At 43.7% G+C, this 21,319-nt stretch overlaps 1 protein-coding gene and 1 long non-coding RNA gene across 3 annotated transcripts in view; both read right to left on the bottom strand.

Moving 5' to 3' along the window:
* Window positions 1-714: 714 nt before the first annotated feature.
* On the bottom strand, window positions 715-5,737 carry LOC309363016. Its single transcript, XR_014165155.1, has 2 exons — window positions 4,902-5,737; window positions 715-4,650 (listed from the first exon to the last, which is right to left on the bottom strand). It is a non-coding gene; the product is annotated as an uncharacterized lncRNA (long non-coding RNA).
* Window positions 5,738-5,956: 219 nt separating this feature from the next.
* CBX5 (chromobox 5) overlaps window positions 5,957-21,319 on the bottom strand; it is a 50,893-nt gene continuing 35,530 nt past the window's right edge. Inside the window, exons 4-6 of one of the 2 annotated variants that reach the window (XM_081899034.1) lie at window positions 18,201-18,265; window positions 12,663-12,760; window positions 7,352-7,585 (exon numbers count right to left, since the gene is read on the bottom strand). In XM_081899034.1, the coding sequence (XP_081755160.1) occupies window positions 12,679-12,760; window positions 18,201-18,265 (147 nt within the window). In that variant the 3' untranslated portion in view covers window positions 7,352-7,585; window positions 12,663-12,678. Of the gene's footprint in view, window positions 7,586-12,662; window positions 12,761-18,200; window positions 18,266-21,319 lie in introns of both variants that reach the window. The other variant, XM_081899033.1, reaches the window with a different exon arrangement.

Genomic DNA, 21,319 nt, shown 5'->3' with positions numbered 1-21,319 from the left:
AACCACAGAGCCTAGGACTTGTCGATCAGAAGGTCGCAGTTCGAATCCCTGTGACAGGGTGAGCTCCTGTTGCTCGGTCCCAGCTTCTGCCAACCTAGCAGTTTGAAAGCACGTCAAAGTGCAAGTAGATAAATAGGTACCGCTCTGGCAGGAAGGTAAACAGCATTTCCGTGCACTGCTCCGGTTCGCCAGAAGCGGCTTAGTCATGCTGGCCACATGACCCGGAAGCTGTACGCCGGCTCCCTTGACCAGTAAAGCGAGATGAGCGGCCACGACTGGACCTAATGGTCAGGCGTCCCTTTACCTTTACCTTAAAGATGGGTTCTCAAAAAGCTGAAAACCATGGGCCAAATAATATATAATATATAATATATAATATAATATATAATATATAATATATAATATATAATATATAATATATAATATATAATATATAATATATAATATATAATATATAATATATAATATATAATATATAATATATAATATATAATATATAATATATAATATATAATATATAATATATAATATGGTGACCACAGGTCTCGGCTACGATGGGAGAAACAGCCAATTTTGCTCACGCCTGCTGTGCTTCTGCTGTTGGTGCTTTCCTCCAATGCTCTGCTCCTCCTCTCTAAGACAGCTTCTTGGTCGATGCAGCAACCAGATTCAAAAGCAGACACCGGGGGAGCTAAAGAAAAGGACAAGAGCCTGTTCTGAAAAGTAACCATTTATTAGAACCAATACAAGAAGTATGAAAGAGTGGGGATGAGGAACACAGGGCAGAGGAGAGAGGTTTGTTTGTAACGCGTCAAACTGTACGACAAATAGCTCCTTCGCTTAAAAATCAATTTTCGCACTTTAAAAAACAGTGTAACATACATTAGTGGAGAATCAAAGAGCTTGGCTAAAACGTCACCAAAAGGGAAGCTCACATGTACACCCCCCCTGCAAAGTTAATCAATGTTTTATTGTGGACGGCAGCATATTACTGGGGTGAAAAGGGAAGAGTGGACACATCGCCCCAGTAAGGCCTCCTTCCAGCGTTCACTGGAACTTTTAACACTGATCAAGTTGAACCTTGATATACTTCACTTCCTTGCCCCACAGGAAATTCTCAAGGTCCTTTCACACAACCACTCTGCATGTGGCTGAGCTTGTTTTTTTCTGCTCGGATCCGACCAAAGTATTCATGTCGTCTGAACTGTTTGCTATAAAGCGAAAGCTACAACTTTACAGCCTCTCTCCGAAAGGCTTCACAACAGTCTTCAATTTGTTGTGAACGGATTCAGGCAACCTTATGCACCCAAATGACGGCTGCATCCAGGCAAGGTGGAAAAAAGCACCGTATTTTTCGCTCTATAAGACGCACTAGACCATAAGGTGCACCTAGTTTTTGGAGGAGGAAAACAGGGGAAAAAATATTCTGAATCCCAGAAGCCAGAACAGCAAGAGGGATCACTGCGCAGCGAAAGCAGTCATCCCTCTTGCTGTTCTGGCTTCTGGGATAGCTGCACAGCCTGCATTCGCTCCATAAGAGACACACACATTTCCCCTTACTTTTTAGGAGGGAAAAAGTGAGTCTTATAGAGCAAAAAATACGGTAAATGCAGTGAACCACCAGATTTCTTTTCCTTTGAGAGCTGGCTTTGGATTTTGAAATGATGACATAAGGTATTGTCTTGGCTGTCTCTCTTGTGCAGCTAAAATTCACTTCTTTGTGACCTGTGGTCTTTGTTTCTGATAAACAAGAAATTCAGATCTGACACAAGAAATTTAGGATCTAGCTCAAAATGGTTCAAATGCTTTTTTTCAAAAGGCTTCAGAGAACAGGAATCAACCATATCCAAAACACAGCTTGCTATTCTGCTGTAAGCTAAGTTGCAAAGCCTAAAGTTGTTGCAAAAGTTGCAGGTAAGATCTAATGCTCTCGTTCACAAACAGAAGGCCTCTCCAGTTTGGGGGATCCAAGAAAATGCAGATCGCATTGAGTGGATGCCTGGCTTCTCCCTTCCTTCTGCTGCCTTCTTCACTGTTCCCCACTGAGGGGACAAGGCAGTGTCATTGCAGTGCACGTTGCCAACGAAAGATTTAGATGCCACCCCAGGTAAAAATTAGACCGTTAATCAAAAAATTAATGAGTTTAATTAAAACAAAATTAATTTTCTCTCTCTGAATTTTATTTCATTATTCTAGGCGACTGGGATAACAATTCACTTCTTGACAGCATGCTAAGAAGAAGATGCGTCAGAAGACTGCACCTGCAAATTGAATGTCTCACCATGAACTTAACCCATGATGAATACAGAGAGGAAGTACTCAATTTAAAGGCGGGTGGGGGGGGGAATCTTTAGAGTTTTTTAAAGCCCCAAACAGACATGCACACATGCACACCATTTACAAACCTCTAATAAAAGCCCAGATCTAAAAGTCAAACCTCCCCCATCAGACATACATTTCCCCACAACTTCCAAATGTAAGACACCAAAAAAGCTAACATCAAAATGCTTTTGTTTTGCCACTGAAACATTGAGACCAGGAGCCAAAGAGGAGGTAGGATCATTTCAGAAGCCACTGAAACGCAGCATGAATGGCTTAGAGATCCTAAGATGTTTTCAATCAGCTGGCAAGTTCCATACACCTTGCAGGATGTTCAGCTGACTGGAGGGAACTGGGGTGGTGGTGGGGTGTGTGTGTGTGTGCACATGGCTGGTATCCAAGAATCCAGCCATGCTTTGGGGATATATTTAAAAGAGCTTTCTCTTTTTTAAAAAAGAAGTGTCTTTCTGAACAGTGCTGCAGCATATCAGTTCACGTTGTGAAACTCGCTAAGGTCTACTTCCTTACATTTCTGCCTACTGAGAAGATTAAAAGGGATTTTCAGTTTCTGTCTCTTAGCAGGTTAGGCAGCTGACCCATTTTGTGGGTATGTTTAGCTTGGCAAGGGAGCTTTAAGTACCACATACAATGTCCAACTGTGACGGGGGTTGTGTGCTACCTCAGACTAAAAGTGCCTTTTTTAAAAAGTTGAAAGAGGAAAAACAGAATGACATTCTAGTTATTTTAACTTTTGTCCTCCCTGGAAAGCTGCATATGGGAGTAGATTTTTAAAAACACACATGCAGACCAACAAATACACCACTGAGAAATCGTAGCACATATACTTGCAAGGAAGAGAAGTGCTAGCGTGTTTTGCTTGAAGTGGTTTTAATACAGTGGTATTGGACAGTGGTGTTATCAAATACCTACTAATATCCCCAACAGATGTCTTTGCTTTTTTTTTTTAGCCTGACACACAAGTGCTTATAATCACCAGAAGTCCTCATTTTCAGCTCTAGAGAGAAACATCTATTAGCAGCAGCTGGCAAAAAGGATAGTGTTTATGCTGCAACGGGGTAGAGGATAAAGAAAATATGTGCTTCTAGTGCTCTCAACGCTGTTCCCACGAGGTTTACATGGGTAAGAGGGGGGGGGGCTTTCACAGAGAGGATCTGGGAATTATCCTTATGAAGGGAAGGCTCTCTTATTTAGCCTGCGCCCTACTGGCAGGATGTCCAGCTGTAAGAGGTCAGGGCACCTGCACCTTTGACAGTTGTGTGGAAGAGGGAATTTCAGCAGGTGTAATTTGTCAGACAATTCACTCTTCTACGCAGCTATCATAAGGGACAGGAGCCCTGTTCTGTTTTGCACCTGGCCACCCCTACCTGAACTAAACACACCCACCTTAGCCCATACCAGGCAATGTTGCTGCTAGAGGCTTGGCCTGGGAAGCTAAAGAAGGTGCCCACAATATGGAAACTCTAAGTTTCGATATAGCAGATTTTGGTCCACAGAACCAGTGATGTAACGTGGGGGGAGCTGAAGGGGCCATCAACCTGCACACAGTTTTTTGGGGGGTGCCTCAGCTCCCGTTGCTCAGTCCCTGCTCCTGCCAACCTAGCAGTTTGAAAGCACGTCAAAATGCAAGTAGATAAATAGGTACTGCTCCAGCGGGAAGGTAAACAGTGTTTCTGTGTGCTGCTCTGGTTCGTCAGAAGTGGCTTAGTCATGCTGGCCACATGACCTGGAAGCTGTACGCCGGCTCCCTCGGCCAATAAAGAGAGATGAGCGCCGCAACCCCAGAGTCGGTCACGACTGGACCTAATGGTCAGGGGTCCCTTTACCCTTTACATGGCACCATGCCCCACAGTGAGCTGTTGCAACATGCGTGCGCCCTGGCCCTCCCTGCGAACCCAGCGCTGCTCGCAAAAGCAGCACTGGGCTCGAAGGGAGGGCCAGGGCGCACGTCGGCTTGCGGTACACTGCAAGCCCCGCCTCGTTTTTGCAAGTCTCACAAAGCGATGCTGGGCTTGCAGGGTGCCATGAGCGCGCCCCACTTTGTAGCAGTGGGCAGGGATTGCTCTGGTGGTACGCCCCACCCATGGCTCCACCCCCACAGTGTGCCCTGCGCATGCCCCAGTTGCAAGCGGGGAATGCTTTGCCGCTGTGCAGAACTGCAGCACAGGAAAGATGTTCCAAACGGCAGACTGCAGTTCGTTCAAAGCTTCTTCTATTCAGAGGTGGGCTTAGATGTGGTCCCTTGCTGTGGACTCCAGCTACCTCTTTACTTCTTTGTCCACTTCCCCAAACTCCAGACCACCGTATTTTTCGCTCTATAAGACGCACCGGACCACAAGACGCACCTAGTTTTGGGAGGAGGAAAACAAGAAAAAAAATATTCTGAATCTCAGACGCCAGAACAGCAAGAGGGATCGCTGCGCAGCGAAAGCAGCAATCCCTCTTGCTGTTCTGGCTTCTGGGATAGCTGCACAGCCTGCATTCGCTCCATAAAACACACACACATTTTCCCTTACTTTTTAGGAGGGAAAAAGTGAGTCTTATAGAGCAGAAAATAAGGTAACTAGTGGCAAAGAAGGAGGTCCAATAGCCTATTGGAAGGACCAGGGAAAAGGGGCAGTACACAAGGCAGCCTGACCTCTAGGAGAGCATAAGGCTGTGCTGTTTCTGAACTGAAATGGGACTTCAGAGGCTGAGAGCTGTTTGCTGGCTGATTAATAGCATCTAGCTTTCAATATTGCCTTCCCAGGTGCAATTCTTCCTGACTCCTACTCCTCAGTCCCCCCCTCCCATCTTTTTGTTGTTGTTGTTGTTGTTGTTGTTGTTAAGTGGAAGGCAGAAGCTATAATGAGTCACAGCCCCCACCCAAGATGGTGAGCCTCATACCTGTAATGCCTTCAGGTGCATAAATAAAATTTGGGTCATTCAGCAGCTTTATTTTTCCTGCTGTTTTAATTCAAACAGATGGCTAACAACAAAAGCAATAATAACGAAAATAAGAAGACGGCTATTTTAAACCATTTGTTCTCTCCATCTTTACAGAATACAATGCAAAAAAAAAAAAAAAAAATTATCCAACTGGCCCTTTCCAACAGTTGTAACTAGGGAATGGGGATGGGGAGAGAGAAGAAAGCTTTCTGTGAAGCAGGGTAGGGAAACAAACAGGAACTTTCCCCCCTTTAAAGTAACTATATTCGAAGATCAGAACCTTCTCAAAGAACTCTCCAAGTGATTATTTGTTCATGGTGCGAAAGTGGCGCAGATCAAATTTAAGTGGAGCGTGAAACCCATCTATCCTCACAAATCCTGCTTAGCAGCTGCTATATTCTGCCTGTTCAAGATGCATGTGTTTTGGGGACTGAGTGAAAAGATGCCAAAACACAGAAATGCTGGTGGAGTCAGAAGACTCCTAGACCCTGAAAGGAAATTAGCAGGAAATGCAAGGACTAGTGGCATTTCACTTCCACGGCAGGCGGCTAGCCTACTTCAAACTGATTCTTTTGCACGCTCCCATCAAGTCTCTTACAAAGTTGTACGATGCTTATCTGTCCTTAGGTATCCAAAAACGCAGCTGGTGAGAAGCCAGCAGCAATCAATGCTAATACTGTCAAGCTTTCCCTTTTATTGCCGGGAGTTGCACCAAAATCTGTCTGCAAAGAGGGAAGATGAAGCTATTAGTGAGTGTCAAAACTCTAAAGGGCCCTAAAGTCCTATCTATATACTACACAATACAGACATTCCATGTGAAAAAACATGCATGGGCATTGTCATGAGAGAAGGGCACGAAGGAGGGGAAGACTGCTACCTGCTTTCTGTGACTTGGTCCTCCAGCCGCTCACCATATGGAACAAGATGGGGAAATCAACTGCTGAAAGGACTTCTAAGGGTTAAACAATCCCAACACCCTCAGCATGGAATAATTACTTAGCCGCCACATTGCAGGTGCAGAGAAATGGGATACTTTTCAGGGGGCAGCCAAGGAGAGACAAAAAAAAAAGTCTGTCCAGAAAATTCATGCATCTAGATCCGTGTGCTACGTATAACCAGGTGATTGAAAGGAAAGCATGCTCATACGAGACAGATCCTCTAAGTGGCCAATTTTCTTTTTTAAAAAAACAAACAAACATACCTGGGGTAAATGGTGGAAATAAAAGAGTCTGCCCACGTCTCATAGCAGAGGTTATTATGCCAGAGATGCCTGCTGCATATGAAGAGAGCTAGAGAGCCCAGAAAATAATCCAATTTTGGAACCATGATTTCCAGCTGTCTTTGGAACAGCCACAACAAAGAAGGCTCTCCAGTATGGCACAAAATTTGGCTGGGCTGCTAGTCCTACCCATGTACTGCAAGATAAGAAAAACAGAAGGAAAGAGGTGGTAGGATACTAGATTTTGATTGCACAAAAGTACTGGTTGAAAAAGGAGGAAATTGTCCTTGCTAGGTAATTAGTTTGTAATGGTTGTCTTCCCAAATTACCTGCTCCTGCCCTGCAGCTAGAAAACGGAGTGTTGGCTGAGTGGAGCTGGCGCAAGTAACATTGGCATTGGGAGTCAGGATGAAAACCGGTACCCAGCATCCTGGAACCCAATTCCAGCAAAAGCTCAGCAATTCCTAAAACAACAAAACTGGCCCCATAATGTCCTAGCTTGAGAATTATTTGGGTAATCTCAGAATCCAAAGAGTGTTGTGAGTCAGATAGGTCTTCCCGGTACCCCCTGTCAGTTTTACAGTCTTCTTTTAGGCCAATGGGAAAGAATAACCCTTCACTCTCAAAATGATGCGAAAGTGAGGAACCCGGGGTGGAGGCTGGGGGGGAGACAAATGGCCTGGAGACTCAGAGGGATTTCAAAGTGAGAACAGATTTTGGGGGGATTGTGAGATAAGGGGAACAAGGAACACACACACACACACACCATGTCAATCTTTTGGAGTGAAACCAAACGTGACTCACACCATTAATGTTATGGCTAACCCAACCAATATCAACATTTCTCCTGTGGAGCACAGTATTAAGCACATTTTCATGGATGCATTTGGGTGGAGGGGAAAGGAGGGTGGATATGTACAACTATGGACGGACAGAGGACCCTGGCCACTTTAGCTTTTCACTGCTTCCCGCTCTTTGCTTTCGGCGTCTTCTGGGTACGCGTGCCAGGTCAGTCTCTCTTCATAAAACGCTATCACAATTTGAGGGCACTTGACGTTGGCTTCTTTCGCTAGAACCAGGTCAGCCTCATCCGTGTCTTTCCTGAAGAGGTAAGCGAGGACAACAAGAGAAGGACTCGTCACTAGTTGATCAAGCAGTCACATACCCCCCCCCCAAAAAAAATTGATTGGTACATGAAAAAAGGGGACCTGGGCTCAAGTAACCTGTCTGAAGGAAGCAGCACCAGAGTAGGAGAAAACATATACCGTATTTTTTGCTCTATAAGACTCACTTTTTCCCTCCTAAAAAGTAAGGGGAAATGTGTGTGCATCTTAGGGAGTGAATGCAGGCTGCGCCGCTATCCCAGAAGCCAGAACAGCAAGAGGGATTGCTGCTTTCACTGTGCAGCGATCCCTCTTGCTGTTCTGGCTTCTGAGATTCAGAATATTTTTTTTCTTGTTTTCCTCCTCCCAAAACTAGGTGCGTCTTGTGGTCTGGTGCGTCTTATAGAGCTAAAAATACGGTATTTAAGCTAAATAAAAAAATTCCTTCCAGCAGCACCTTAGAGACCAACTAAGTTTGTTATTGGTGTGAGCTTTCGTGTGCATGCACACTTCTTCAGATACATTGAAGCTGTCAATTAACTGGGAGAAGAAGGAAGGCAGCTACTGCAACCCCAGTGGTGTGTGTGTGTGCTGTATACATTAATTGTCAACTAAGTGACTTTTTTTTTCAGTGAAGCAATTTATAAATAAAATATACATATGCAATACTTATAATAGGCTGCAAGTGTCGACAGGCATAATCAATAAATGAATCAACTAAATCTTTAGTTGATTAATGGGAGCAATTTTAAATCATTGAGACTGAATTAAAGGCATCCTTGTTTTACATTTCAAGGTGTTTTGGTTGTGGGTTGTGGTATCTTTTACAAAAAGGAATAAAAGTTTGGTGGGGAGGGGAGGAAAAAGATTGAAAGGTGGCCTTTCCTATTAATTAGGTTGTTGTTTTTATTTTATTTTTAATGTATTTCGTGTTTTTATATCTTGATTTTAGTCTATGAACCATCCTGAGAGGGGTATAGGGAAGTATATAAAAAATAAAATAAAATAAAATAATAATAATAATAATAATAATAATAATAATAATAATAATATATTTTGTTCATAAATGGTTAATTTAACTTAAATTTCTTCCAATATCACAATGAATTGATTGAAGCACAGGTGGTTTATCAACTTAAAAAAAAAAAGACTGACAACTCTCATTATATACTACTTAATGTCCTGGTCAGCAACTGGCTTTCTGGAGGACTCTTTAAGGGAGCAAGGGATGCCTGCCAAACATTTATTTTGCCACAGTTGCCTTTTATCCTCTAGGCTGGTAACTGGAGGGCCAGGTTGGCATCTCCCAGGGTACCCAATCTGACACAAGTGCCTCCAGTTGCTGAACCCAATCCTAGTGCAGTAACACGGATGTTCTAACCAGTGTTTGAATGCATACTCCAACAGAAATATCTGCATTTCTCCCCTTTTTCCTGCTCCGATTGATGAGAGGCGCAAACACAATTTTCTCTGCTGTACCCCTTCTCCAAGAGATGACTTTAAGATTAAGGCTGGGTTGCCAAAAGAAAGTGACACTGTGCACTTCTTTTCCCATTGAAAGGATGAGAAGAGGGGAGAGGAAGCAACAGAGCGATGCCTCGCCCTCAATCTTTCTAGGAATTGTACAATTATGGGTAGGAGTGCTACATTCAATCAATTAATTGGTTAGATCAATCAATTAAAAATACCCCAACTGGTTAAAAAATGTGCATCTGATTGCATACAGCACAACCAAGCACACACTGCAGGAAATACTATTGACTAAAATTGAATGATTCTTTCAAGTCTGATTGCAGCAGAGGAAAGATTGTCTGGGCACATGTTTGCCCAGGAATGCCATGTTGGAAACCCCTGATTTAAATCAAAGGACGTATGGTCTTCTTTTTTGTTTCATCCCTCTGCAAATTTAATTGATTAATAATTAATCCCTAATTTTATTTTTTTTACACCACCCAGAAAACTATTACTGTTGAGCAACTGATAAATGGTTGACTAAGGTAAATGGCAGACCGAGTTTGAAATGTTTCCACCTAACATAATAGGGGCTAAATACAGTACAAAAAGGTGCCCACTTTTCCTGGATCTCTAGAAGCATAGAATTCGGCTCCTGTACTTGTCCACCCAATCGTTTGATGGCACAGCATATAGAAAACTGCTACTATAAGCAAACTTTTTAGTTATTTTTTTCAACTTAACTTTGTTTCAATTTATTTACAATGCTTAAAATGTTGTGCTCCAAAAGGTCAACTCCCAGAATTTTTATTTCTTTCTTTACTCTATTGGCAGGACTGGAGACTTGCGCTGTGTGTATATTAGAGATTCCCATTTTAAAATGCCTTTCCTATTTTAATATCTCAAGGGAACTGCATGCAACCGATGAAGAATCATATAGTAGAATGTACAATGCCACGAGATGAAATGTATGCTTGCTTTGTAATCTAGCATCTTTTTTTTAGAAAATAGGGATAGGCAAAGGCAAAACAGAGGTAAGGCAAGGGTATACAAAGAGGACAATTTAGCTTGACACCGGTATACTACAATAACAAGAACAGAAATGGGCAATATAGCCTGGATGTCCATCCACTCTCATTTTCTATGCCTTGCTTTGAGTTTAAAAGCTTTTGGTCATACCTGCACCAATTCCTGAGCTTTCTGCAAAGGCATTACAAAGTTGCTAGACGTTGCGTATCCCATGACATTTACTGGTAAAGACTACCTAGCACAGATTAGGGCTACAAACTTTTTAATTAATTAACTGGTGCAATCAACTCAAGGCTTCATTACCAGTTAACCTCCACCCCCAACACATACACAATGGTATTAGTGAGAGGCTATAGCAACTAAACAGTCTGGGACCAGAACACTTCAATAGCCTGCCATTATGGAGACTTCACAGCTATGCTGGCTCCATCCTGCACCACATTTGATAAAGGTAAATTTGCAGACCGCTTTTCCTCGTGTCTGTGCCCAACATTAACAGTTACGCCCTGGGAGGCAAAGGTTTTCACAACAGTTGTCACAAACTGAAGCTGGTAATCCTGACTTTTACTTGCTTTTTATTATTAAGCTGATGAAAAATAAAATATTGACAAATTGCCTTTCCTTAAACAATACATTATTTATTAATTTATAAGCTACTTCTCTTCGCTTCAAGATCCCCAAAACAAAACAATCATTCAAGTTTTACATTTTGTCAATCTAGATAAATTTACTGCTCTATTATGCATATTATTGGTGAGCATTTTAGGTTCTTTTTATTCGTTTTTTAATATTTATTTTTCAAAAGTTACTTTGAGTTTACCTTTCTGAGAAAAGCAATACATATAATAAGTAATTATAGCAAAATATTTACGAGTAGATATAAGGTGCACTGTAAGTCCCAACTGAGTGCAATTCCCAAGTAAATGGATACAGGATTGCAACCTTAATTCAATAGAATTCGTTTAAATGCCAGATAGCAAACACGTTTCATTAATGACCACTGAATGATGTCAGTTGCAAAGGTAAGATTTAAAAGTGATCCAACGCAGAGTACAGATTAATTAAAATTAGTGTAGTTAAACTTCACAATCTGTTTCTGCAGTATTTTGCAATCGAAATTATTCCCACTGCCTAAAAAGAGATTGGTTCTTTTGAAGTAATTAATTTACCCAATGATAGCAAATGTGATCCAGGGGATGATTTGGTTGTGTACCTATAAGCCCAGGGCTCAAACCAAAGCCTTGGACAGGAGACATTCCCTTAACCTCAGCTTCCATTTGTAAAACAGCAATCACAGCAAAATAGTTCACAGGGCTGAATGGTGCTGAGCACTGTAAATAACCTTTGCACATTCAAAACCGTCTACAAAATATCATCGTGTTAATCTGCAAAGCATTTGTCTCATTGAACAGATTCCTTGCTCTACAGAATTCAAGTGAGCTGGAAATTTCAAGATTGGATATTCATCAGCTATTAATCATTGCCTCCTTGGATGCATCACCTGGGACCAAACTACCATTGGACCTGGGCCTCATATAAATGACTTTTTTTAAAAAACAACAACACAGGGATTGTTCCACATAGGTGATTTACCAAAGGTGAAGTTCTCCAGTTTGGGATTGTAGCCCTTACAGGATATGGGGGGGTGTATTTCCGCGACCAAGAGGTGCCAGGAAATACCCCTGAGAGTATTGAACCAGGAAGAATGAACCAGGGAGAGGTGAATCTACCAATTCTCTTCCCCTCGTTCCTTGTCTCTGTGTTCCCTCCAGCCCCCTCCTCCCGGGCGCTGTGTGCAGCTGGCTCCCTTCCCCCACCCTGTCTCAAGAGGAGCAGGCACCATCCATCTCAACCCTGCCAGCTTCAGAGACAGCAAAGCCCAGGACAAGGGCTTATTATCTCTGCTGCATTGCTACAGGGGAGGAGGACCCAGTATCGAAATCTTGCGGGGCTGGGGGTGGCGGAGGGGAGTTGAGGAGCAAGAGGCAGCTCCCTTGAACACAGCTGTGCTATAACCTCTGCCAGGCAGATAAGCCAGACTCTCCCAGCTCTTTGTTTCGGGCTGCTGGTGGGGGAGGGGCTGCTGCATATGCAGCACGGCCATCTCTCTCTCTCTCTCTCTCTCTCTCTCTCTCTCTCTCTCTCTCTCTCTCTCTCTCTCCCTCTCCCTCTCCCTCTCCCTCTCCCTCTCCCTCTCCCTCTCCCTCTCCCTCTCCCTCTCTGCCCAGAGAGGCTTCCAGCTGAGATAAGCCCAGGAGCAAAAACAAGAGGCAAGTCAAAACCTTCCCCAGAAGGATTTCCTGTGCTCTCTAGTATTTCTTCTTCTTTTTGGGGGCGGGGAGGGAGAGATGTGGAAGGGAAGGGGCTTGTGTATCTTGCAAAGCATGATATACAAGCTCCAGGTGTACAGCATTTTGCAGAGCAGAGGGAAAACAAAGCCTTAGCAAAATGAAGTGTCCTTGGGCCATTTCGCCACAGCACCTCACCCTAGACTGTTCTGGTAATTTATTGGCTGCTTTAAGAAGGGCCGCCGAGAGCAGGAAAACCAGACAACAGGGTCAATATTAAAAAGAAGAAGAAAGAAGCACACTCACCATTTCATTAGGAACATTAAATCGCCGCAAGAGTCTGTGGCTCCAATGATCTTTTCTGGCTCCAATCCTCTTTCAAAGCCCCTGGCAATATCGGTGCTCTGGTGGAAAGAAAGAGAGAGAAAGAGAAAGACAGTTACAAAAACAATTCTTTCCTCCTCCCGTTCTTTGGCCATTTGTTAAACTCCCTCAACCATGAGGCAGAGGGCACGGAGAATCAGGTGATAAACAGATGTGGTACATGGCTTGATGGTAATTAGCAGATGAGGGAAGAGGCCTTATCATCTTTTCTTCTTCTCCCTTTTCTTTGACATATCTTCTTTATGAAATGTTTGGGGAGAGGGAGAAAGGGGAAAGAAACCTAAAAGGAGGGGGGAAGGGAGAAAGAGGTAGGGAGAGAAGAGAAATAAAGAGTCGCCATTAAAATGGGCTAGCAAAGCGATGGATAGATCTAGGGAATTAAGTCATCTTGCCTTTGCAGCTGCTGCAGCAGCAGTAGCAGCAGCCATTCGTGATTTCCAAGGCTCCCCATCCCTGCTACGCCTCCCCCGCTCCAGAGCGCACCACCTCTACGGGCTCTCACACGGTCCTCGAGGTCTTTGTGCCGGTGCCGTCAATGGGTGTGTCCCATTCATGCAGTTGGGGCGCTTTTTTTGGTTTGGTTTTTTTGTTTGCAAGGAGAGAGCTTAAACCGCCGGGGCCCCAGACAAGGGTCGGTCAGCTCCCTCTGCACATACCATCTGAAGGCTGGTAACAGCGTTCAGTTGCTGCAAGCCTGGAGCGAGCGTGTTCTCCCTGCTTTGCAGCAGCAGCAGCAGCACCGCCACCGCCACACGCTATTCTGAGGGAGATCCACACATTGTTGCCCACACATACTGTCTGGTAGATGCGGCTAGGCAGAGCAAGCAGTTAACAAAGAGGCAGGCGGCTTGAGTTTTTCGAGGAAATAAAAGCAATTGACAAATGAAGAGGAAGAAGAGGAAATATATTTTTTTAAAATCTGTGTGTGTGTGTGAATACAGACTGAATACAGACGACAACTCTAGGGGACCTTGGGGGAACTAATGAATCCACAAATCATGTAATAATATAATACAACACTTCATTTCTCACCTTCTTCATATTGCGTAAGAAATCCAGACCAAACTCCTGGTTTAGGACAGTTTGGACTAACAATCACCTCTGGCTTTAGTTAAGAACACTTTAAATTGAACTCATAACAGGGCCAGAACAAGATCATGATTGTGTGGGAAATTGTAGCATATGAGGGGGCCCCCTATTCCCCCCCAAAAAAAATTTGGAGGGAGGGGGCTTAGTCAAAACTGGCCACTAAGATTACTGAGCCCTTACAACAAATATCTAACTCAACAGGTATGTATGTGGGCATTTAAAAAAAAAAGTCTTACTCCCCAAAGTGCTGGTGGCCATGATAGATCTACGGATAGCTGTTACAACTCCCAACAGCCTGGTAGAAAAGGATAACTGCTTTAAAGGAAAGATTTGTTGCGTAAAGAGAATCTCTTGTGCGAACAGTAATTGGATAGTGCGCTAGCCAAAACAAACAAGCAAAAGTGTTCTCCTTTTGAACTATTGAGTCTCCAGTAGCTATTGTTATTTGCTGTGATCTCTAAAACAGTCACAGTGTTAGCAAGACCCTAGCAGATGGCTCAATATAAGGGCCAAAGCTACACATGGCTTTAAAAAGAGGAGAATGTTGTGTGTGTGTGTGTGTGTGTGTGTGTGTGTGTGTGTGTGAGAGAGAGAGAGAGAGAGAGAGAGAGAGAGAGAGAGTTCGATCCAAAGGACATGTTCATAGGGGAGGTGCTGAAGTCCCCCTTGTGCATTCTCCCCATGCCCCTTTTGTGCTTTAAAATCACATGCCCCACCCACCTTACATATGACTGGAGGAGACCCATGGAGGAGACACAGGTTGCATGCCACCATTATACATAGTTTTGCCTTGGATTACCAACTAAGTTAAAAAGCAGTCTGGGCTGGAACTGAGACCAGTGCTCAGTGCTGTCTCACTCTGCCTTACCAAACAGCCTAGCTGCACATGGAGATTTATTTATTTATTTTTTAATCTAAGTTTTGCTTAAGAGAAGACATACTGAAATTAATGGACCTAACCTGAAATTAATGGACCTAACCTAACCTAGGACCTAACCTAGTATCAATGAATGTACTTCAAGTAAAACTTAGCTGACTACCAACCCACCTCTATCAAATCTCCCTCACGACAGAAAGTTTCATACACTTATTTTATTTATTTAAATATTTTTATGCCTCCCTTCAGTAGAACTCCTAGGGTGGCTTGCAAGAAAATGAGAAAAACAAAAAAAGTTTAACAACAAATATAAAAACAACAATAATCCAATAGCGCAACTAATCTTTGAGCACACTGCTGAAAATGTGAGCAGCCAGGAACGCACAACAGTCTTAATCTGAGATACAGAATCTCTTATATGACACATAAGACACAGACACATCTTTTTCACAGGCCTCCCTGTGTTCCCCTTAAAGAGCACAACAGGCTCTACTGTAGAGACTAGAATCAACGTTGTATCCTAAGTGCACTGAGCTTTGATAACCAAAGCATATACCAACAAAGAATAATGATGCAGCGCTGCAAACTTCCTCTCTTGAAAATCACATCTTTTGATGTAGTTTCAGTGGCTAGGTCAGACAGATATGGGATTTTCACAGGATACGTTTTATATGCGATTGATTATTTAAAACATTTTAAAATATATATGTTTAGTTGTCAGCCACCCTAAGCTCTGGAATGGGGCTAGATGGATGCCTGAAAGCCTTTCCAGTTCCCCGCTTGCTCATCACATTTATATCCTGCAGATCCTGGTAGGAGTTCAGTGCAGCACATACATTGCCATCTCACTTTATCCTCACAATTCTGAGAGGTACGTTAGACTAAGAGAAGCAGAGTAACTTGCTCAAGGTCATCTAGTGAGCCTGTGGTCCAAATCCCAGGCTTCATCCACTACTATACCATACTGGCTTCCAAAGAGGGAGCACTATGAACTGAGGTTCTAGCCTCTTCCAAGGCTGGTGCAGACATGATGCTTAACCATGATTAAACATAACAAATGGCCTTAGACTTACTATGTGGGTTCACATCAGCTGCAAACTAAAATGTGAAAGCATGACTTAAAGCAAGATTGCTAATCGCAGTCACGGCGTCTATGGTTTCATCCCTGTCTGTGCAGGCCACGACACCAGAGAGATGGGAATGCCGAGTAGACATGCTGCAAGTCAAAAAGCAGATCTTTTCCAAACTAATATTTACAGTCTTCCTCTTTCTATCTGTGACTCAGCCTCCATCTACACATCATGCCTGGACTCTGGCTCAACCATAGGAGCCAATTCCTAGGGTCCATGGGGGCTTCAGTTCCCACAATAAAATATTTGAGGGGCTGATCCCCCCCAGTTGATGGGCATTCCCATTCAAATGGTGTGTGTGCACTGTGTCATGTGATCAATTATGCAGGGTGGGGCTTACCTGGGCCCCCACAATATTTATTCAAGTTGGCACCCCTGGGCTCAACCAGCAACAAACAGCCTTTGCCTACAATTTCTAACTGTCTGATACATCTGTCCCAGATGTCCAACAGAGAGCTCAGAAGAAGAAGAGGAGGAGTTTGGATTTGATATCCCGCCTTTCACTCCCTTTAAGGAGTCTCAAAGCGGCTAACATTCTCCTTCCCCTTCCTCCCCCACAACAAACACTCTGTGAGGTGAGTGGGGCTGAGAGACTTCAGAGAAGTGTGACTAGCCCAAGGTCACCCAGCAGCTGCATATGAGGAGCAGGGAAGCAAACCCGGTTCCCCAGATTATGAGTCCACAGCTCTTAACCACTACACTACACTGGCTCTCTTTATCTAGCGGTTAACAGATAGCAAAGAAAAGCTACAACAGAGCATCATGCTAAGAGGTGGGGAACCTCTGGCCCTCCAGGTGTTGCTGGACTACAACTCCCATCACCCTGAATCATTGACTATGAAGGCAGGGGCTGATGGAGTCCAGCCACATCTGGAGATCCAGAGGCTTCACATCCCTGCTCTAGCCAGTGCAGGGAGAAATACAGCGGCAGCTCACAATCTCCATTCTGGAGCAGAAGCCATCTGAAGTGTCCAACAGGATGGGGAAAAGGAAATGAAAGAAGTTACCATTTAGTGCCTGCTTCAGGAGAAGCCACAGGATTGCAGACAAAGGAATAGTATTGCTGTGGGTTCCAACATTTCTCTGACTCATTCCACACCTTCTGAAACAAATCCTGTGTTTTGTTGGGGATGGGAAAGAACAGCATGGGGGGGGTGTTGCTAGTAGACTTTGAACATGACAATGAACACTCTCAACTCTTTGGAATGAATCAGTGTCACTTGAGGTATTGCCAAGGTGATTAAGATACCTGGAGCCACAGATCCTTGATGAAACTTCACCCTGCTCCTAGAATGGAGTTTATCAAAGCCATCACAGACTCAGGGAAGGCAACAGTTGGAAGGCGCTCAGTCGCTGGCACCTGACATTCTCTACTAATTTCCTGTTTGCTTGCAACTCCCAACTAAACATTCCATAAGTGTATTTGGAATTTCCCCTGCACCTCATTTAGCAGGTACTTAAATGTGAGGTGCCTGTAGCATTTCAAGATAACCCACTTCCCTTTAAATTCCTATGTGACTTGCTAATTTTTTGCACAATTAATATTTCCCCATTCCTGCCTCTCTCGGCAAACAGGGAAAGAGCAACCATGTGTGTCCCTAGATGGCACATGAGCATTGATTCAGTTTATGGGTCTTAGCACCTCTATGGTTGTGGGTGGAGGAGGCCGATAATCTGCTACAGCCACAGGAAGAAGAGTAGCAGAAACAACCCCTTAACATTTCTAAAGAAAGCATGCCTGGGAGGAAAAAACAGGGATGTGAAGGAGAGGCCTGAATTACAGGGAATACTAGATGCCACTGTTTAGGGTACGTTGGTCTACAAACTTGAGGAAGGGTACTTGGGTGGGTAGTACTAGGAATTGGAAGTGAAACACCTGAGCAGGAGGTGAAAAGCTGAGAATTGCCCAGAAGTTGTCGAGGGGGAATGCCCTTGGCTCATCTGCCTGCCAATGGTACAATGCTAACTTGCATGATGTTGCTTTGCCCTCAGTTAGGCAAAGCAGAGCAGGGTCAAAGAGCATCTGGGGCTCCTGAAGAAGGCAGGTGAGACAAAGGACACCATTGAAAGCTGCGAAGGAACAGTCCCTCTTTCATCCTATGCACACAGTCAGGGTGGCTCAGCACAGCTAACTGCTGCTTGAGTCCAGGCCAGGTACACTAGAGAAAACTTGAGCAGTGTGGGCAAGTGGGAAAGTGAAACCTTGGACGGTGAATCCACGGGTCGGTCACTCACTCACTCCCTCCCTCCCTCCATCTACCTGCCTGCCACCATTCTCCCACCTCCTGGGTGCCATTGTTACTGATGTTGGTGCTGCCAGGCCAATTGCCTCTGTCAGGAGGGCAGCACAAGTCTGGTTTGTACCTTGGAATGTAGTCTGTCCTCTGTTCTGAATAGGGTTGCCCAAGGAAGGCGGACAGGAAGCAATACTGCAAGAGAGCACGACAGGCAATAGCACTGTCCTTTAACTCATCACCGCACATTCAGTCCCAATGCATTGAAGTGCCAGCAGAAATCTGCCCAAGCCAGGCCTCACTTGAGTAGAGGGGATATGTAAGGACTCAGCACAGTCTCCTTCTAAGAGTATCCAATCCACACTAGCCAGGCTCCTTTGAACATGTCCCACATTTTTCCCCCTTTGGGGAAGAAAATGCCAAGGAAATCATCATCACTGTTCCCCTCTCTTGGCAGTGGTAAGAATAGCTGCAGTTGGCTTGTACATTTAACAAAGATACCACCATTGTGATGCACCCCCACTTGCTATTGTCTTTGATAAATGTTACCAGAGCAACAGAACCTCATAATCCCCACATTGGCTACCAAAATGTCACTCACTGTCCATTAACATGAGGTCTACAAAGATGGTGGTCTGATCAGTGGTGGACTCTTTGCTGGTTCATAGGTCCCAGCACCCGAGCATTTTGACTGCTGAGGCAGAGCCTAGACTGTCGTTTGACTGTATGCTTTAAATCTTAACTGCTGATAGGATTCTAAACTGTGGTTACCACTAGCTACGGTTAAGTGTTATGTCTGCAACTGGCCCTAATGGACAAGTCCTAAAAACCTGAGGCACTATGTCCAAGGGGAATCGTGGCATGTTAAAATGCTGGAGGAGACAGGATGTTTCGGCAGGAACCAAACCACTTATTTTCACAGTGGACAGTTTTACTTCTCAAACTTTAAGGAGAATACATAATGGGTTATAAAACTGTAATCCAAACGCACTAAGGATAACCTGCTGGATATGAAATATACGACCTTATTACCCCTTATGATTTCATTAAGGACCAACAGTAGCAGTGCAGGTTTGAATCTCTAGTGACTTAGCCATAATTTTGTACAGACACAGCTGTAAAGGGCAGGGCATTTCTTCAAATAAGGTTATAAAAAAATAACGAACACAGAGAACTGCAGAAGATTTTTCTCCTCCAGGAAAGGAAAGACAAGACATAAAATGCCACTCAACAGATCCTCATTTATACCAAATTTCATATGTTCACATTCCCCTATAAAGATGTTTTAATAACCCATGTTCTCATGTCTCCTCATGCATTGGCTAGTGAATTCGGCAAATTTTAAAATGAAGGGGAGAAATGCCATTAAGCTTTAACCAATCAAGGTGATACATTTGACCTTCACAGTATTTCCAATACCTGTAACTTAGTCAGCAAGAGCATTGTCTTTACAACATCGTATATAGAACGGTGTGTGCTCTGTCATTTGAAGGCCCCAGTGTGCAAGCATGGAGCAGGGCACAGAAACCATCATCCTTAGAACCTCAGATTAATGTAAGAATGCAAAGATAAGCCAGAAAGTAAAGTGTGTGGACAATTCCTCGTGAAATCTCAGAAGTGGGAAGAACGGAACGGAGGGAGCAGAATTTCAGTGCCCCACATTGGGTCATTTGCAGAATTAATTATGTGGAAAATATATTGGTAATGTGTACACAGGACATAGGTTGTACCCTGAGCTACAGGAGTGGAAAGCAGCTCACACCGCCAGTCTTCCCCTGCCCTCCTGCATCTTCGAAAAGCATCTCTAGAGAGCCAGGGGAATCTATCAAACATTGTGAGTTGTGTTTTACACAGTGGGAAGGAAGAACTGCAATTGCCCCTCCCACTACAGCCCCATAAGACTCAGCCCAAAACATTTGATATGTCCCTCTGACATTTTGGAAACGCTTTTCACATTGTACAGATGGCTGCCCAGAGGAAGAAGGGAAAGACCAGTTGCAGAAGCAGAGCTTTGGATGCAACCCATATAATTTTGATTCCTCTCAGCAGAGTATACACAGGCCTGATCATACTGAGGCAGCTTGCGTTTTCTAAGTGAATTGTAAGAATTTATCCTTCAAATTCTTTTTGGCTTGCATGCCTCGTGAAAATCATATAAGGGTTTGAAATATGGAGTAATGACTCCTAGTAAAGATACGACAGGCTTTATCTTGCCAATCTCAAAAGAGGCTTTTCTCTGAACATAACTTTGCAACGTTCACCTAAAGTTTCATCCAGATCATAGCTACCCGCACTCTCTGTACACTATGCTAGAATTATGGAAGTAGGAGAAAGAAAATGTAGCATTTTCTCTCTCTATTAGAGCAGTGTTTCCCAACCTTTGGTCTCCAGCTGTTTTTGGACTACAATTCCAAACATTCCTAACCTTTGGTCTTGCTAGCTAGGGATGATGGGAGTTGTAGTCCAAAAACAGCTGGAGACCAAAGGTTGGGAAACACTGTATTAGAGTATCAATAGATTGTCTGGTCCACATTAGCCTTGTATCCATTACAGCCTGCAGTACAAACTGCAGCAAATGACCAGCACAAACTAGAAGGACCAACATGTATGGACTGATGAATGTGGCCAGAAAGCACGTCTGTGACCATTCAAAGCCACCACCTGACCTGCCCTTATATCCACAGCATTTACTCTCTTTCTTTGCCAAGATTTTCCAGACACATATACTGCAGCACTCAGAATTTCAACTTTTAGTTGTAGAACTGTGACCCAATCTACTTGTTGCATACGTATTGGAAAAGAACTCTCAGTCGCTTAGAGAGGTGTATTATGTCCTCCCCTCCATAACTGTAATTGAAATATCTCTTGGAACTTTGAAGTGTCAGGCATAGCCCTATTGGCTTTAGCCCAAACGTAGCAGAGTTTTCCTGCACAGCGAAGAAGCTAGTTGCGGCAGTAATGACTAGTCAGCTAGACTCAGAATAACTATTTACAGGATTTATTAAAAAGGAGAAAATAAAACCAGCAGAGTTTCTGCATACAAATAAAAGCAAAATAAATCCTCTCTTTCTCTCTCTCTCAAAACCATACACAGCACTTTTAGATCTTCTGGGAGAAAATTTTTCTTCTGACCCACTTTCCTCCTCAGAACTACGACCTCTCTTTTGTTGCTTAGCAACTGGTCTCTGACTAATTCCACTTTCTTGAGAGCTCTTATCTGAACTTTCCTCCCCCTCAGACTCTGATTCT

This window comes from Podarcis melisellensis, assembly GCF_964234715.1.
Source record: "Podarcis melisellensis genome assembly, chromosome: 2".
NCBI lineage: Eukaryota > Metazoa > Chordata > Lepidosauria > Squamata > Lacertidae > Podarcis > Podarcis melisellensis.
This window is presented reverse-complemented; position numbering and strand designations above follow the sequence as displayed.